The sequence below is a fragment of the Chiloscyllium punctatum genome, chromosome 10 (genome assembly GCF_047496795.1).
Source record: "Chiloscyllium punctatum isolate Juve2018m chromosome 10, sChiPun1.3, whole genome shotgun sequence".
NCBI classification, from domain to species: Eukaryota; Metazoa; Chordata; class Chondrichthyes; order Orectolobiformes; family Hemiscylliidae; genus Chiloscyllium; species Chiloscyllium punctatum.
In genome coordinates this window covers 17374172-17391660 of record NC_092748.1, presented here as the reverse complement: position 1 = coordinate 17391660, position 17489 = coordinate 17374172, and the positions used below count along the sequence as shown (strand labels likewise).

General features: G+C 52.5%; 1 protein-coding gene across 5 annotated transcripts in view; it reads right to left on the bottom strand.

The window, feature by feature from the left end:
• The window catches only part of LOC140481925 (fibronectin-like), a 96769-nt gene that overhangs the window by 4964 nt on the left and 74316 nt on the right, over positions 1-17489 (bottom strand). For 4 of the 5 annotated variants that reach the window (XM_072578608.1, XM_072578610.1, XM_072578611.1 and 1 more), the window contains 10 exons: positions 17286-17373; positions 15385-15561; positions 13830-13919; positions 12113-12292; positions 10659-10748; positions 8211-8719; positions 7081-7219; positions 3568-3735; positions 1465-1590; positions 184-290 (listed from right to left, as the gene is read on the bottom strand). In XM_072578608.1, coding sequence (XP_072434709.1) covers positions 184-290; positions 1465-1590; positions 3568-3735; positions 7081-7219; positions 8211-8719; positions 10659-10748; positions 12113-12292; positions 13830-13919; positions 15385-15561; positions 17286-17373 — 1674 coding nt within the window. The remainder of the gene's footprint in view (positions 1-183; positions 291-1464; positions 1591-3567; positions 3736-7080; positions 7220-8210; positions 8720-10658; positions 10749-12112; positions 12293-13829; positions 13920-15384; positions 15562-17285; positions 17374-17489) is intronic. The other variant, XM_072578609.1, reaches the window with a different exon arrangement.

Below are 17489 nucleotides of genomic sequence, written 5' to 3'. Positions count from 1 at the left end.
TTGCAATGAGGCCTAGTCCCAGGCCTGGGTTGGGCGGTTCCCTGTGGATTTCAACACAGACCCTCGCAGTTAGAGGGACGAGGATCCATGATGCTTTGGGCTGTGTCGCTCTTAATCCACGCTCTTAATCTAAACTCTACACGGGTGAAGGACTAAGCAGAATAAAAGCCCCATTCTCGTTACCTGTTGTCCTCCTAAGCAAGTACAGGTACAGATGGCACCGAGATACTCCTTCTGCCACTGTTCCCCTACATTGTACATGTTTCCCTCATCGTAGCAAGAGGCTTCATCTGCAGACAGAACAGACAAGAAGTCAGTACAGTCAATGATCAGCACCAGAAATGTTCACAGATCACACTAAAACAAAAATCCAAAGAACCGCTGATGCTGTAAATCATCTCGTGCTAAAAAGGGCTACCCCACCCGAAAAGTTAACTCTTGACTTCTCTCCATGGATGCCGCCAGACCTGCTTCCAGCAATTTCTGTTTTTTGCTGTGGAGCCATTGGACAGACAGCCTGTGTCTCAGAAACATTTCTACATTCACCTTGCTGTCAGAGCACACTTGACACTCACCCAAGTTGTGGAGGTTGGAACGAGGCAAGAGAAGTTGATGTTTCAGGAAGGAGTTACAAGGCAAAGGGCATGGTTAGATGAAGGCATGGCCACCATTGGTGGTGGGTAAGTAAAGAGGACCCAGAGTACCAGTGGGAGTGTGGAGCTGGGAAGGACTGAACAGGGAAGGCAGCGAGAAAGGAGAATTTCAGAATGGAGGCACCGCTCGATCAGGAGTTAACACCAGACAACAGGCACAGGGAAGTTTGACAGGGGGGCGGCACTTGGGTGTGAGCTAAGGCATGGGCAGCAACAATTTGGATGCTGTCAAGCTTACTGAGGGTGGGAGGCCAGAGACTAACCAGGAATGCACGGGAACACTCGAATCACAATGATAAAAAAAAAATCAGACTGAGGGCCTCCGCAAAGGTGAACTGAGCCTGAGAGAGAGAGAGAGACAGAGAGACACACACACAAGGTGAGGGGGGTGGGGGGTGGGGGTTGGTGGCACAAAACACAAAAGGAAAACTGGCATCATTCCTGAGCAACAAGCAGCTGCCTGGAAGTGAAATAATGTTTCCCGTACGACCAATGGTAGAGTTTGTTTCATTTTCTCTCACTCTTTCTCTGTTCCAGGCAAAAAGGGATGCTGACTCCTGATGAGAAGCGCCAGCCCAGTGCAGATTCCCTCCCACTCCTGGACTTGGTCCCGTTCCCACCAGGGTCCGAAGCTCTGCCTCGCCTCCCTCACAGCCCCAACCCCACCATTAGCAGTGCCCGCATTGGCAATGATACCACTGTGTGCTGAATGCAGCGAGCTCACTGGCACACCCCTCAGACACATCCTTTGGGCCTGCCTCGTTGCCATTACGGATAAACCGCTCTGCTGTCTGAAGGTGTTCCTACTTACGTGGTTCACATTTAAACTCGCCCTTCCCGTTGCCCAGGCAAGTGCAGCTGAGCATTTGGCCGTTGTCACTACGACGGTTCCATTTCTCGCCGACTCTGTAGTTCATGCCATTATCGTGGCACCACTCTGGGCAAGGAGAGGAACAATTACCAAGGGTGGACTCAAAACCAAACAGATACCCAAACCTCTTCTGGTACAACACCAATCGCTTTGTCCTGCATTGAAAAACCACACTCCCACCTTCCTGTGTTCACCTGAAATGACTTCCGTCCGACTCACCTTGGCTTCACCAGTATTAGCTCTGATGGAAAACAGCAATTACACACAAGAAAGGCCAGGATCAGAAACCTTGTCTACTGAAACACACAAAACCACAGCATACGGGTTTCCTCCCCAAAACAGAAGCACTTTTCCCTCCTCTCGATCTGCGTTTTTAACGCTTTCGAGCAGGCACCTAATTCTGTCACCTGGCACGGCTACGCCACAGTTTTCAACTCCATGTGTGGAACCATAAAAATAGTCTTGCCCTCACAATCTCGGAGCACTGTAAATTGAGGCTACGTTGCCCAGCTGAGTGAATGCAGAAGAATGGTCCTCCACAAAAGTTGCCAATTGAAGGTTTCAGACCAGACTTCCCCTCTGAAAGACTTCCATTTTAGTTTCGTTCAATGATGTGTGGAATATCCCTGCTTTTCTCCAAACTGCGTGGCTTGATACCCCTACATTGGCACGTGGGGGCCCACTTAGTGTACCCCAATATAGATCTGGAGGGCAGCACTGGATCAAACCCAGCAACAGCACAGCATTAAGGCCGGGGCTGATGACAAGTCATTAACAGCACTCAACAAAACTATTTAGCCTGTCACGCTTAAGCCAGCTCTTTGGAAACAAACACAACTCATTAGTTCCATCCCATCCTTCCTAAAGCTCTGTAATGTTTCCCTTCCCCTCATCCTCCCAGCTATGTTATTAACAAAGACTCAAATCTCTCTGCACCTTTTACAGTGTATTCTGGACCATATCATCAGAGTATCCATAGAGTGTAGGCGCAAGCCATTCAGCCCATTTCATCCACACTGACCCTTCAAAAGGGCACTCCACCCAGAGCCATCCCTTCCATGTAACCCTGCATTTCCCATGGCTATTCCACCCAGCCTGCACATCCCTGGACACTATGGGCAATCTGCCCGACCTGCAGACCTTTGGACTGTGGGAGAAAACCTACGCAGACACAAGGAGAACGTGCATACTCCACACAGACAGTTGCCTGAGGCTGAATTGAACCTGGGCCCCTGGTGCTGTGAGGCAGCGATGCTGAACATGTTGTCCAATATGTCTCACTTTCACCAATCATCTCAGATTTGCTCTAGTCACTGACCCTTCCATTGGTGCAAATTCTTTGCCTGATTGACTACCACAATGCCTTACTTTGTTGAGCCCTTTGGGGTCAATCTACCTTGAGTCGTTACTCCAAGGAAAACAGTCCCAACATCTCCAATACCTCAATGTTGTCCTCACCCTGGTTATCACTGGAGTCCCACCCGCCTTCTCCAAACCCTGTCAATCATATACAGCAGTGCCCAGGATTGAGTGCAATATTCCCATCGAGTGTCTCACCAGCAATGTCGGGAGGTAACATCCTGACTTGGACGCACTGAAACTCTGCTCAGCGTAAATGAGCTATAAATCTCAACCATTCTCAGTCACCACACAAGGTAACGCATTCAACCAAAATCACTTCTGACACGTGGGCACCATTAATGCCGTCGCGAGTCTATCAAACCTCAATTGGTCTTGGTTCATGGCCAATGTCCTGGTTTCCTAAACCTGCAGAAGCAAGGCAGTTCCCCATGTGACCGCAGCGGTCACATGTTAAGTGGTCATCTCCAGTCATGTGTGCCCTTGCATTGGCCATGGGAGGTACCATCAGGGTAGGGGGAACAGGCCAATGCACCCCAGTCATGCTTGTCCGTTTCAGCGCTTTCTAGAGAAACTCTGGGTCTCAAACATGCCAAGGTTCATGGGGGTGGGGGGGGGGCAGGGAGCAGGGAATTGGGAAAGAGGAGGGAAGGGTTGGAAGAGAATGTGCAGACAACTACTCACTAGTTGAGTCACACCTGATATGACCACTTCCATAGCCTAAGCATTTACACCAGAGTTTGAAACCAGTCTCAGACATTCGCTCCCACTCCTGGCCGATGGCATAGTGGGAGTTTGTGGCTGTGTCAAAGCAAGATTCATCAGGGATGAGCTGGGTGCCGTGGTCGGGAGCTGCAACATAAAAGGGAACAACAGGGTCAACAGGGACGAGGAAAGATCTCACAACATTTGACCTTTGATTAAACGTTCGGGATTAAAAGTCAAAGCACTGCCCTCCCAATGGTGGCTCAGTGGACACGGACGCTCTCCTCGGTCATGGGTCCAAGTCACACTTCCAGACCAGAGAACCGAATCCGGGCTGACGTTCCCAGCACAGTGCCCGGGGAGTGCTGCACTGCCAGCGGGTACAGTCACCCGGATAAGGTGCTAAACTGCTGACGCCCTGAGTGTCCGCTGTGGTGGATGGAGACGGTCTTGTGTAACACTGACGTGAAGGAGTTCTCCCTGGTGTCCCACTTGGGAGTTTATCCTGCTGTCCAAAGGCTAACTTCATCAACCGTCACACCCCCCCTCATGTTAGGTTCTGTGGGATCTTGCTATGCTCATGTCTCCCCCTTGACTGCGATGACCGCAGTTCAGTGCGCGCACCCACCGCTGCGGACGTCTCAAGGTGCTGTGCAAACGCGAACTGTTGGGACTGATGAGGAGATGGTGCGACCCCAACCGGGTGCAGTGGAGGTGGGAGGTGGGTGAATAAAAACTAAGTGAAACTTGCATTTATATAGCACCTCTTCAGATGCATTACCCACCTGAAATGCTTCTGGGAACAAACAGTTTTGTTCATCGCCAATTCGCACTGGGCAATGTCTGACAGACAGAGTGGTGATACCGAGCAGGACAGTGATGAGCAAATAACAACAAATATAAGATCGACACCCTGGGGAGAACTGCACTGACATTCATCGAAGGGGTGCTATGAAATATTTTAACATCCTTCCCTTCAGGGGGCAAGGCCTTGGGGCTGATGCCTCCTTGTGCAGACAAGCCAGTAGCAACCCCTCGGGGTGGCGATCGAGTGGGGCAAAGAGGATTTTGCGCCCCGAGGGAGTGTGGCATGCACCACTGACTGTTCTCCTGGTGCAGGGAAGAAAGAGTCAAACTCCTGAGTGATACGGGATTTGGAGCTGCCAATCATACTGAGGGAAAGCGATTAATCCTGTCAAAACGGGAGGGACTGCCTAATCGGCAAACCACAAGGGCAGTCTTTTATATCCCAACCATCTCGCAGTCCCTCCCATTCCTCTACTTTCCTCACGTGGTTAGTTCACCCAATCTGCCCCGGCTAATCCATATTGACTGAAAGAATTAAAAGGCTGCTCCTGTTTGCTGTCTGACTTGACCCACTGTTGTCAGAGACTGTGTCGCTGTCAATATTTGGTTTTTAAGGGTGTACACACTCACATGCAGACATGTGCTGCAGTCAGCCTGAGGGAGCAGGGGCCGGTTGGCAGGCCCCGATAGGGGCCACGTGGTCTTAGCCTGTGTGAAGGAGCTAGTTCTTGGTGCCACCTGGCCTCAGAGCAAAGGGAGCCCCATGCTCTGCATTCACTGCCAGGGCCTGCAGCTTGATTGCTACTAATGTCTGCTCTGCAGGACAAACCACCCCCACCTGATTACTCCTGCTCTCTCTCTCAGGTGGGGAGGGGGAGGGAGAGAGAGAGAGAGAGAGAGGGGGCAGGTGGGGGTAGGGGATGCGGTGCTTATGTGCACCATTAAGGTGCATCGTTGTTAGGGAGTATCATTGTTAGGGAGTATCATTGTTAGGGGACATCGTTGTTCAGGAGCATCGTTGTTAGGGTACATTGTTAGGGAGCATCGTTGTTAGGGTACATCGTTGTTAGGGAGCATCGTTGTTCGGGAGCATCGTTGTTAGGGAGCATTGTTGTTAGGGAGCATCGTTGTTAGGGAGCATCGTTGTTAGGGAGCATCGTTGTTAGGGTACATTGTTGTTAGGGAGCATCGTTGTTGGGGAGCATCGTTGTTAGGGTACATTGTTGTTAGGGAGCATCGTTGTTGGGGAGCATCGTTGTTGGGGAGCATCGTTAGGGTACATTGTTGTTAGGGTACATCGTTGTTAGGGTACATCGTTGTTCAGGAGCATCGTTGTTAGGGTACATCGTTGTTAGGGAGCATTTCTCAAGAGGGGAGTCAAAAAGGAATCCCAGCTCCCCACAGAGACAGCCCACCCCCACCAAAACCGAGGACCGGTCGTGGAACAGCTCACGGAAAACACTTCCAAAACCTGCCAGGCAGCATTCTGTTTACAGTCCTCCCATGGCACTGCTCTTTCCCAGCTCTCCGTTAGCTCCTCCTGCTCCACGCGACCTTCCAGAACCCCTTGCCCTCCCACCAACCCTGACCTCTAGGGGATCACCTCCCCACTTTAGCTATTCCGCACAAGCACGGTCTCTTGAATTCCCGGCCTGAACCTCACCTGCTCCTTCCTGTCGAGAAAATAAAAGCGCTCCTCTCCCCCACTTTCGACGCGCCCCTTCAAACCGACCTAACTCCCACCAAACTGCTCCTTGCAGGCTCAGCTAAGTTTCTTTTTGTACGGTTGGTGCTCCTGTGAGGTATTCCAAGATGGTTGATAATGTAAAGAGGCGGCAAACAAATGCAAGTCGTTGCAGCTGTAAAGCAGAGGTGGGGGCAACAGCCTAATGGTATTATCATTGGACTATCAATCCCGAGTGCCAGATAATGTTCTGGGGGAATGGGTTCAAATCCCCACCACGACAGATGGAAATGAAATCCCGAATAAGGATTCATATGATGATTGTGGACTTTTGGAAAACCCACCTGGTTCACTAATGCCCTTTAGGGAGGGAAACTGGCACCCTACTCTGGCCTACATCTGATTCCAGACCCCACAACAATATGGCTGACTTTTAATGCCCTCTGGACAATTAGGAATAGGCAATAAATACTGGCCTACCCAGCGACACCCAAATTCACAAATGAATAAAAAAAGTGAAGTAGGGAGGGTCCTGGCATTCACATGATGATTACGGACAGCCGCTGGTTGATGATTGATCAAACGTCCCTCCTGTCATGGGGTTTCTCGATATATTTGTCCTCTGCTCACTCCTTCCTCCAAAGCCTCTTGTACAGCACACTCAGCAGACAGCCCTTGGATAGTTCTGCACACTGCAGGCACTGGCAAAGAACCATAGTACTACAAAGGCCCTGGAGGGGGCAGCAGAGGAGCTCCTTGGCCTCCCTTGGCCTGAACAATGGTGCGTGATCAACGGGGCAGGGATTTACAACTTGAGGCAATGTGGGTTGGGGTGGGGTGTTGATTGAGGGAGGGGAGTGGATAGGCCCAGTGGGGAGTAAGTTGATGTTGATGGCATCATTAACTCCAGTGAATTCCCCCGAGCGTCAATCCCCTAAGTGGGTCATCGCCGCCCACTCAAAGGCTTACTCCCAGGGGTGGGGCACACCAGCGCTACTTACAGGTATGTCCGACTGTGATGATGTCCTCCAGGACCTTGTGCTTCCCTTGCCCATCCAGAGCCTCGACCAGGATGTTGTATTGTGTCCCTAACACCAGGTTGGGCAGCACTGCGTACGTGGAGGTGCCCGGAACCCGAAGCTGCGTGGCAGAGTTAAATATTAAAAAAAAGGTGGTGAATTCAGACGATGCCTTCGTTATTTCCCCGAGAACACAACTTATTGCTCTGTTTTGGGTTGCGGTGGAGATGCTGTGTGGGAACTGGGGGTGGGGAATGAATGATTCTCAAGCGAGCGAGGGTCCTCTTTCAGCCTACCCTGTGGTCCCGGCCATGTGTCGGCCCTGGTACCTCAGTCTCGGCTTTTGTCTGGGCGAGGCCTGTTCATCTCGGGGAGAGATGTGACTCAAGACTTGGGCACGGAAGCCATGGTTCCACTAAGTCCCTTACTCTCCCCTACCCCGGGCAAACCCCACCTCTTGAGTACCCACCATTCCGGCCAGGACAGCCCCTTCCAGCCATTGATCCACTGCATTCTGCTCCGTTGTAAATCCAAGCGAAGGTGGTCTGTAAAGGGGAGTGGGAACCCAGAGAAACCCATTTCAACCAGGGACGTCCTTGCCTGGTTGAGGTGCTTTATCGTTGCCCACAGGATACCCTCTCTCTCTCTGTAGAAGTGAACTGCAAACTAGGCAAACCCCTCACCCTCACAATGAAGGGGACAGCACACTGGCATGGGCACGTGTGGAGAGGAAGGACAGCAACAGCGCTCAGCCCTCAGCTGTAGCTGACTCCTGGGAGGTGGCAGATTGGCTGCCCAAGTGCCAGGTAACCCCAGGACAGAACTGGGGGGGGGGGGGTTGTCTCAGAATCCTACCCATTCAGAGGAACACTAGCTGCACTGGGTCAAGGAGCAGCCATGGCATCTGGGAGATGGGTTGCCAATTCTGGTTGAATGGGTTTCGTCCCCCTCAAATGTCTAGCTTCCCACCCTCTGCCACCTCCCATGTGTGTGTGTGGGGGGTTGGGGGGAAGAGACTGGGGAGGGGCGTGACGACGCTGGAAGAGTTGGCAACCCATTCTCGGGAAGCTGACTGGCACACTGCACGTCTGGGAGGGGGTGAGGTAACTTACCTGGAAAGCGTTCTCCTTCTGTCCCACGGGGTAGCACGTGACCAGGTACTCCAAGGCGATGGTGCTGGGTTGCCAGGAGACGATGGTCTTGGGCTGTCGCGTCTCTTGGCCGGGTGCCTGGGTGTCAGGTTGGCCGCCGTGCCCGTTGGGCAGGTCGACCTCCATCTCCTCCACCCCGTGCGAGTGGATGGGGAAGATGGGGCGCTGGCTGTGGGGACCCTCGGTGCCACGGTCTGGGGGCGTGGTCTTCTTCCTGTCGTCCTCTGGCCTGACTGGTTTCGAAGGCCGCGGCTGCGAGGACTGGTCATCGGGCTGGCCGTCCTTGCCGTCTCTGTCGACCGGTGGCCTCTGGCCCCTGTCGTCCGGCCCTGCAATCGGCACACCACGGCCCTCGTCATACCTGGTCTCTGAGGACAACTCGGATTGCTCGAAGACCGAGGGAACGTCCAGGTACTTGGGCTGCTCGTGGCTGACAGATGGCGAGAGCGTGGCAAGCTGCGGGAGGGGGGCTTGAAAGCAGAAGAGCAACGGCGGGTTAAAGGTTAATGAGAAGCTGTTGCTGGCTGTGGCCTGGCCAGGGGATAGCGAGCTGTAGGAATCACCGCCCCCCCCCGATGGCTCCCCTCTGAACACGCAGCATGCATCTCTACCCAATGTAGAAGCATCCTGACCCCAGTGGAGGGAGGTGTCTTCATGAAAGCTAGGCATTGACTGAAGCGAATGCTGGGAGGGCAAGGGCACGGGTCTCGCGCCAAAGCTGCAGAGATCTGGCCCCAGCATGAGCACAGAAGCTGGAGGATTCGGGAGGCTAAGCAGCGCAGTGATGCTACGCTGGGGCCCAGCGTGTGTGCACACATACTGATCCTCACAGCAAGAACAAAATCCAGATAGAGTTTGAACACACATGCACGCAAACAGACACACTCTCTCAAACATTCCCACGCTATTCCCAAATCCCTCCTGCCCTAACAAACAGATAAATCCGAGTTTTTGCCCCAGTACTTCAATCAGCTGGTAGCTGTACACTGTCAATACAAAGTTAGTGCGACATTCAAAGCCACGATTGCACACTCAAAACACATACCCCTGGCCATTTTACTAAACACGTCAGGCCCCCGGCCACACTGGATAAAACGTGTCATGGATTAACATCATTTGAATGGATCTTCCAATTTACTTATATTCACACGACAAGCAGAGTCCATTCAACCCTCTGCTGCCTCTTTGCAAAAGCTTCTCTGGGAGGCCCTACTGCCTTGCCCTTTTTTCCTTCGACCCTAAAAACATTTCCTGTTCTAAGCGTTTATCAAACACCCTTTCGAAAGTGACTTTTCAATCAATTCACTCGCAGCTCAGTTCAAAGGTCGGGCATGTTTCTTGGGAGGTACGGGACACTGCACCTCCGGTGGACGTGTGTGCGTGCGTGCGTGTATGGGAGTGGATGATTGAGGTGTGAATTCTTCTGTCTCTCACCTCCCTGTTCCCCTTGTGAACTGAGTCACTGTTCAGGAAGCTATGAAGCTGAGAGGGCAGGACTGTACCTACTGCAGAGAAAGGCACAGGGGAAAGGAGGAATTGACCAGGAGGTCCCTGTAGTCGTCCTTCAGCACTCACCACGATCCTGGCTGGTCTTCCTACACCATCTCCACTTTCCCATGCTATCCCCAAATCTCTCCGGCCCAATAAATGGCTGATTGAATTTTAGCCCCAACACTGAAATGAGCTGGTAGCCACTGGACGGTGTCAGTACTCACTCAAAACCACAATTTCTCGTTTGAAATTTGAACCATTTCAGAGGTTAGTTATCACTGGGCAGATTGGGGGTGGCACGGGCAGAGTGGCACGTTGCTGGCTCTTTCCCGGACCTTCTGCTTCACGTTGACGTACGAGCTGAACTCCTCAGCTGGCTCCAATCTCGGAGAGGAAGCCTCCAGCAGGGACATGTCTTGCAGACCATAGGCTATTCAGCCCATCGAGTCTGCTCTGCCATTTAATCATGGCTGATAGGTTTCTCAATCCCACTTTCAAGAACGTATCTATCTCTGTTTTCAATAAAGTCAATGACCTGGTCTCCACAGCCTTCTGTGGCAGTGAGTTCCACAGACCCACCATTCTCTGGCTGAAGGAGTTTCTCCTTATCTCCATTCTAAAAGGTCTTCCCTTTACTCTAAGGCTAGGCCCTCGACTCCTAGTCTCTCCTGCCAATGGAAACAGCTTCCCAACGTCCACTCTGTTCTGCAACTGGCAATGCAAATCCCTGCATAACCCTGCCCTCAGTGGTGACAAGGGAATTCCAGAGTGGTTGAGGGGCCTCCTGTTAATTTGGGGTGGGCCTCCAACAGCCTCTCACCCTAGCAGGCTGGAGTCAGAAGCGGTTTGACCGTCTTCAACCACAAAGGCACTGCCTGGACCTCAAGCCTCCCTCTCAAAGTCGTCAAGAGCACTTACCTGTGATTTTCTTCCCACTCAGTGGCTCACTCTGCAGAGAATTCTGAACAGCTCTGATGTTGATGGTGTACTCAGTTCCAGGCCGCAGTCCTGTGTGGGGGAGGAAGAACACTCAACCGTTTACGTTTTCTTTCGAACCGAGAACGTTGCTCCCTCTCCCTTCCCTGCACCTGGGGGCAGATACAGTTTCCAATGGCGCTGCTGCCTATTGAGTATGTCTGACCCGGAGCCTCCCTCGTTCAAGACTGCACACCACCGGAGGTATCAGAAAGGTGTACGCCTGCTGTTCAATCTGTCTGATCACATCACGAACACACCTTCTGTCACCAGCAAGTCCCATAGTGGGAGTCCCAACAGGCAGCTGCTGGCTCACAGGCAGGGACACAACACACTGCACATGAACAGGTGCGGGACTCTTTTCCAAAACTTTTCCCAGTAGAAGTCTCCCGGCAATATTGCACATTGGGATCTTTTTAAGTCCAGCCCAACAGGGCTGCAGGAGTGTTAGCTTGCTGACTTCACCAAAAGGCTGCACTCTCAACACTGCACGGGAATGTTGGTCTGGAACGTGAACTCACACCCTTCTGTCATGGTTACTGACCGAGATCGATCATTCAACTTCACAAGATAATGAGGGGAGGTAATAGCCTGGCGGTATTACCGCTGGACTATTAATCCAGAGACCCAGCTAATCCTTAGGGAGCTGGGTTCAAATCCCACCACGGCAAATGGTGGAATTTGAATTCATTAAAAACCTGAAATTAAGAATCTAATGACAACCATTATTGGAAAAACCTTCTGGGTTCATGAATGCCCTTTAAAGGGCATTTAGGTCTGCCATCCTTACCCCATCTGGTCTACATATGGCTCCAAAAGTGGCTGACTCTCAAACACCCTCTGGGCAACTACAGAATCCCTGCAGTGTGGAAACAGGCCCTTCGGCCCAAAACATCCACATTGACCCTCCAATGAGTAACCCACCCAGACCTATTCCCCTTTTATCCCAGATTTACCCCTGACTAATGCATCTAGCCTACACATCCCTGAACACTATGGAGCAATTTAGCATGGCAAATTCACCTGACCAGCACATCTTTGGATTGTGGGAGGAAACCGGAGCACCCAGAAGAAACCCACACAAACACAGGGAGAATGTGCAGACTCCACACAGACGGCCGCCCAAGGCTGGAATTGAACCCAGGTCCCTGGCACTGAGAGGTAGCAGTGCTAACAACTGAGCCACCGTGCCACCCCATGGGGATGGGCAATTAATGCTAACCTAGCCACTTCTGCCCACATTCGGTGAAGAACAGAGCCAGAGCACAGAATGAGGCCACTTGGCCCATCATGCCTGCAGTGGCTGACACAGGGGAGATGGCGAGCAAACCCCAGCCAGCCGTACTGGGAGGTGCTGGTGGCCGAGGGAGGAGGGGGGAGGTGGTGACTGCACTTACCTGTGATCATCGCTTCGTTGGAGTTGGCAGGTGGCCGTGGGCGGAGCTCCACTGAGGGCCGCCCCTTGGCGTGGTAGGTGACGATGTAGCCGGTGATGTGGGCGCGTGGCTGCTGCCATGTGAACACGATGCTGTCGGCGGTGGTGGAGATGAACCGCAGGTTGGATGGAGAGTCGATGGCTGGGTGGGTGGGTGGGGAGAGCAGAGCAGAAAGAGAGAGAGAGAGACAGTGAGAGGTTGAACTATTACTCCCAAGAGGTTCGAAGAAACCAACTGCTTTCCTGACCCACTGCCCAGAGAGCGCACTGCACGTGACAGCTGTCCAATCCTGACTGCTGAGGTCCCACTCCGATGCCCCCAAGTGGTACTCAAATCCTTCAAGATTGCTGGTTTCCCATGAGACATGGAGGACAATGTCTGGACCAGTCCCTAGCTGCCCTTGAGAAGGTGGTGGTCAGCTGCCTTCTTGAACTGCTGCAGCCCACCTGCTGTGGGTTGACTCACAGGATACCAGGAGTTTGACCTGGCAACAGTGAAGGAACGGCGATATATTTTTAAGTCAGGATGCTAAGAGGGCAATTTGAAGGTGGTGGTGTATCAGCTGCCCTTGTCCTTCTGAATGGAAGTGGATTGTGGGTTTGGAAGGTGCTGTCTGAGGATCTTTGGTGAATTTCTGCAGTACATCTTATAGATAGTAAGATGCTACCCAGTGTCGGTGGTGGAGGGAGTGGATGGCTGTGGATGTGGTGTCAATCAAGCAGGCTGCTTTGTCGTGGATGCTTTGTCAAGCTTCTTGAGTGTTATTGGAGCTACACCCATCCAGGCAAGTGGGGAGCATTCCATCACACTCCTGACTTTAGCCTTGTAGATGATGGACAGGCTTTGAGGAGTCAGAAGGTGCTATCTCCGCAGTATTCCTAGCCTCTGATGTGGCATTGTGGCCAGTGTTAATGTGGCAAATCCAGTTGGGTTTCGGGTCAACAGTAATCCCCAGGATGTTGGTCGTGGGGGATTCAGTGATGGTAATACCATTAGTAATTCATTGATCAACCTCGGCAAGTAGGGGGCAGTCATCGGTAAAGTGAATCAGGTGGGGTTGCTGGGGGCAGGTAGGGGCAGGACAGGGAGGTGGAAAGCTCCTGTCCCCTGGTGTCCTCCCTCCCTCCTACTCACGCAGGTGCTCCAACGAATGCCTCACAAAATAAGCTCAATCTCCCCAAAGAGCAGAACAATCTCCCGTGCTGCTGCCGATAGCTAGACATCGCCTTGTCACGCTGCGGCCTACAGTGCTACCTCACAGTGGTGCCCCAATCATCGCGCAAACCGCCGCCGCCCCCCCCCCCAGTGCTCACTGCCTGTGGTGGAGGGAGCCGGGAACACTATTTTTCACTTGTCTGGAGGCCCACATTTAGACAACCCAATCCCAGGGCTGGTGAGACACCGCCCGTAGTCCCAGCACCCAAATCGGGAGGGGACGGAAATCAAAAGGGGCCACCTACTTAAGAAATCAGGGAGCTGATCAATGATGTCCCATCAGGAGAGGTGCTTTCCCAAGTGTGAAACCTTTCTGATCATAAATTAAGTTTATCCCACCTTCCATCTGTGGTGATCCCTAACACACAGTTCTGTCAGTGGCGTGAACTGGCTGGAATTAGTTTGTTTTAATCGGCACTTTATGAACTGGCAGTCTCGAAATAATGTAAGGAAGGATGCTTACCAGTCCGAGCGATGACTGTGGAGGGGGGACTGCGAGAGTCACCACTCAGTGTGTAGATGTTAATGCTGTACTCAGTGCCGGGCTGGAGGCCTGTGAAAGGACAGAGGGGAAAAAAAGAAAACATCAGCATCAAATCGGAGGGGAAAATGTGCGATGTCACCAGAGGGACAACAGAACACAATGTTTCTCTGAAGACAAGGCGGGAGCAGCCCGGTGAGATTCAGGAAGCAGGGAGTTTGCAGCAAACAGTGGTTAGGCCCTTGGCCAGGCCTCAGTTGGCATACTGCAGCCATCTTTGACACCTGCCCTCCCACCCGCCTCAACATTTCAGCAAGGAAGGTCAAGGCCAAAATGCCAGAACGATATCCAGTGCCCAGAGACCACAGTTCCTTTGGGATTTTGACAGCTCTCCTTGGGGGAGGAGTGGGTTAAACAAAGAGTCAATAAACGGTGTTTGAGGCTCCGATAACAGCAAACAACTGGTTCCACTGGGGGTGTGAGGAGGGGCGGGGGAAGGGTGGTTCCACTGGGGGTGTGAGGGAGAGGGTGGTTCCACTGGGGGTGTGAGCGTGGCTCCGCTGGGGATGTGAGCGTGGTTCCACTGGGGGGTGTGAGGGGGAGGGCAGTTCCACTGGGAGTGTGAGGGGGAGCGTGGTTCCACTGGGGGGTGTGAGGGGGAGCGTGGTTCCACTGGGGGGGTGTGAGGGGGAGGGCGGTTCCACTGGGGGTGTGTGAGGGGGAGCGTGGTTACACTGGGGGGGGTGTGAGGGGGAGCGTGGTTCCACTGGGGGGGGGTGGGTGTGAGGGGGAGAGCGGTTCCACTGGGGGTGTGAGGGGGAGGGTGGTTCCACTGGGGGGTGAGGGGGAGCGTGGTTCCACTGGGGGGTGTGAGGGGAGCGTGGTTACACTGGGGGGGTGTGAGGGGGAGCGTGGTTCCACTGGGGGGTGTGAGGGGGGAGGGTGGTTCCACTGGGGGGTGTGAGGGGGTGTCAAGACTCCAGAACAATCAGGTGGGTGAGCATTATATTTCCAAACATGGTGAACTGAGACTTTGGTAGGTGAAAGCTGAAATGGGGAATTGAATGAAATACGCTTCCTGGGGTGCGGATGGGTTGGGGGTGGGAATTTACTGCAGGGGGTGAGGCAGGAGACAGCCAGGGGCCCTCTGTGACCGTTCACCTAGGCCTAACACAGATGAGCCGAATGGCCTTCTTCTGTGCGCTGCATCTATTCTACAATCAAGAGTCAGCAATATGGCTAATGAGTAAGAAAGTTAAAATTCACACAACACCAGGTTATAGTCCAACAGGTTTATTTGGAAGACTAACTTTCACAGCGCTGATCCTCCAGAACCACCTGATGAAGGAGCAGCGCTCCGAAACCTAGTGCTTCCTGTTGGACTATAACCTGGTGTTGTGTGAGTTTTAACTTTGTCCACCCCAGTCCAATACTGGCACCTCCACACCATGGCTGATGGAGGGGGCTCCAAAGGACAGCAGCAAGGCGGACATGCTGGTTGTGGGAGGTGCAGATTGGGGAAGTCTCTGAGGTTTACCTGTGATGGTGTAGGAGCGCTGGTTGGGCCCCACGGTCCTCTGCACTGGGCTCTGCTGGCCGGTGGGGACGGCATCGATCTGGAAGCCGGACACAGTCCTGGCCTTGATGCGCCACTGCAGGGTGATGCTGGTCTCCGTCACCCCACTGACTTGGATCTTCCGGGGCGAGCCGACGTCTGGCAGAGAACAGCACCATTACAACAACAACAAGAGGCCACGGCGCGAGGGAGCCTGTCACGCCAAGTAGATTCCTCCCTCCCGAGTTGCCCCAAGGCACCTCACATACCACCCTTCCACCCCCACAAGCTCCAAGCCTCACCATGACATGACCTTACAGAGATCATGAGGCATGGATGGGGTGAGTAGCCAAAGTCTTTTCCCCAGGGTGGGGGGCTTGAAAACTAGAGGGCATAGGTTTAGGGTGACAACGGTAAGATTTAAAATAGACCTAAGTATGGCAATGTTTTCACACAGAGGGTGGTGCGCGTATGGAATGAGCTGCCAGAGGAAAGGCTGGAGGCTGGTACACTTACAATATTTAATAGGCCTTGATGGGTATATGAATAGGAAGGGTTTAGAGGGATATGGGCCGGGTGCTGGCAGCTGGGACTAGATTGGGTTGGGCTATCTGGTCGGCACGGACGGGTTGGACCGAAGGGTCTGTTTCGTGCTGTACATCTCTATGACCCTTTTGTCATCACTGGCAAGTCGATCAAGAGCAAGAGATTTAATCAGAGCCTCAGACAGAGTACAGAGGGAGGCTGGGATTTCCGAAACTTGGGCTCCAGAGAGCCGAGCGTGTGGTGAGGGCGAAGGAAGGAGATCGGTGAGACTCGAAAGGACGGGATTGTCACTGAGTGTTGAGAGAGAGAGAGAGAGAGAGAGAGAGAGAGAGAGAGAGAGACAGGGGGGAGGGAGGGAGATAGGGGTGGTGGGGGGAGGAATTTCAAAAGAGCACAAGATTTTCAAAAAGGCCAAACTGACAGCCTGTAATAGGTCAGTCAGCAAATATGAGCTGCTGAAGAATCTCAGCAGCTATCTACAGTGTGATATCAATGCTTCAGGACAACAGTGTTACAGGATTCAGAATGTTGACTCTTGTCTCACAGACACTGACATGTGTGCAGATGAGCTTCTCTGGCATGTTCTACTCCTATTTTAGATCTCCAGCATGCAAAGTGTCTCATCTTCATACATCTACACGCACTGGGGTGCATCATAAACTGCCCAGGGTACCAGTGAGGAAATGGGGATGAGAGTTCTGGGAGAGCAGAAAATTCATAGAGGGTGCAAGAGAGGGAGACCAACTTGGGTCAGGGGTTGTAATAATAAAGATCCAGAGATGACCGAAGGATACCTATGGGAGGCACACTATTGCTGTGCATTGAGGGTTTGTGTTGTAAGAAGAGGCTGGGACTTTTTTTTTCTCTGGAGCAGGAGGAGGCCGAGGGCCACCTTATTGAGGTTTATAGAAACATGAGGGGCATAGAAAAGGTGAATAGCTGTTTGTTATTTCCCCATCAGGTGGGATTTCAAGACTAGGGGGCAGATTTTTAAGGTGAGAGGAGAAAGATTTGAAAAAGACAGAAGGGGCACCTTTGTTTTACAGAGAGAGTGATTTGTGTGTGGAATGATGTGGTGGATGCGGGCACAGTTACAACATTTAAAAGACATTTGGATAAATGCATGAACAGGAAATGTTTGGAGGGACATTGGCCAAACGCAGGCAGGTGGGACTAGTTTAGTTTGAGATTAGGTCGGCATGGACTGGTTGGACCAAAGGGTCTGTTTACGTGCTGTATGACTATGACAGGGGTGGAAATAAGGCGTTTTTCAAGGAGTTCACATGACTGTCAGTGTGGAGGTGCATCAGGAAATGGGCAGCTGGCAAGATACTCACCATCTAGTGTTGCTTTGATGCCTTGCAAAGGCTGGCTGGTCAAGGCATCCTTGATGGCGTACACAAAGATGTTGTACTTGGTTGCGACCTGATTGAAGAAAGATTTGCAGAAACATTACAGGGAATCTACAGCATTGGAACAGACCATCCAGCCGAACTGGTCTGTACTGGTTGCTGTCCTCCATGTCACCTGAAAATCATCCG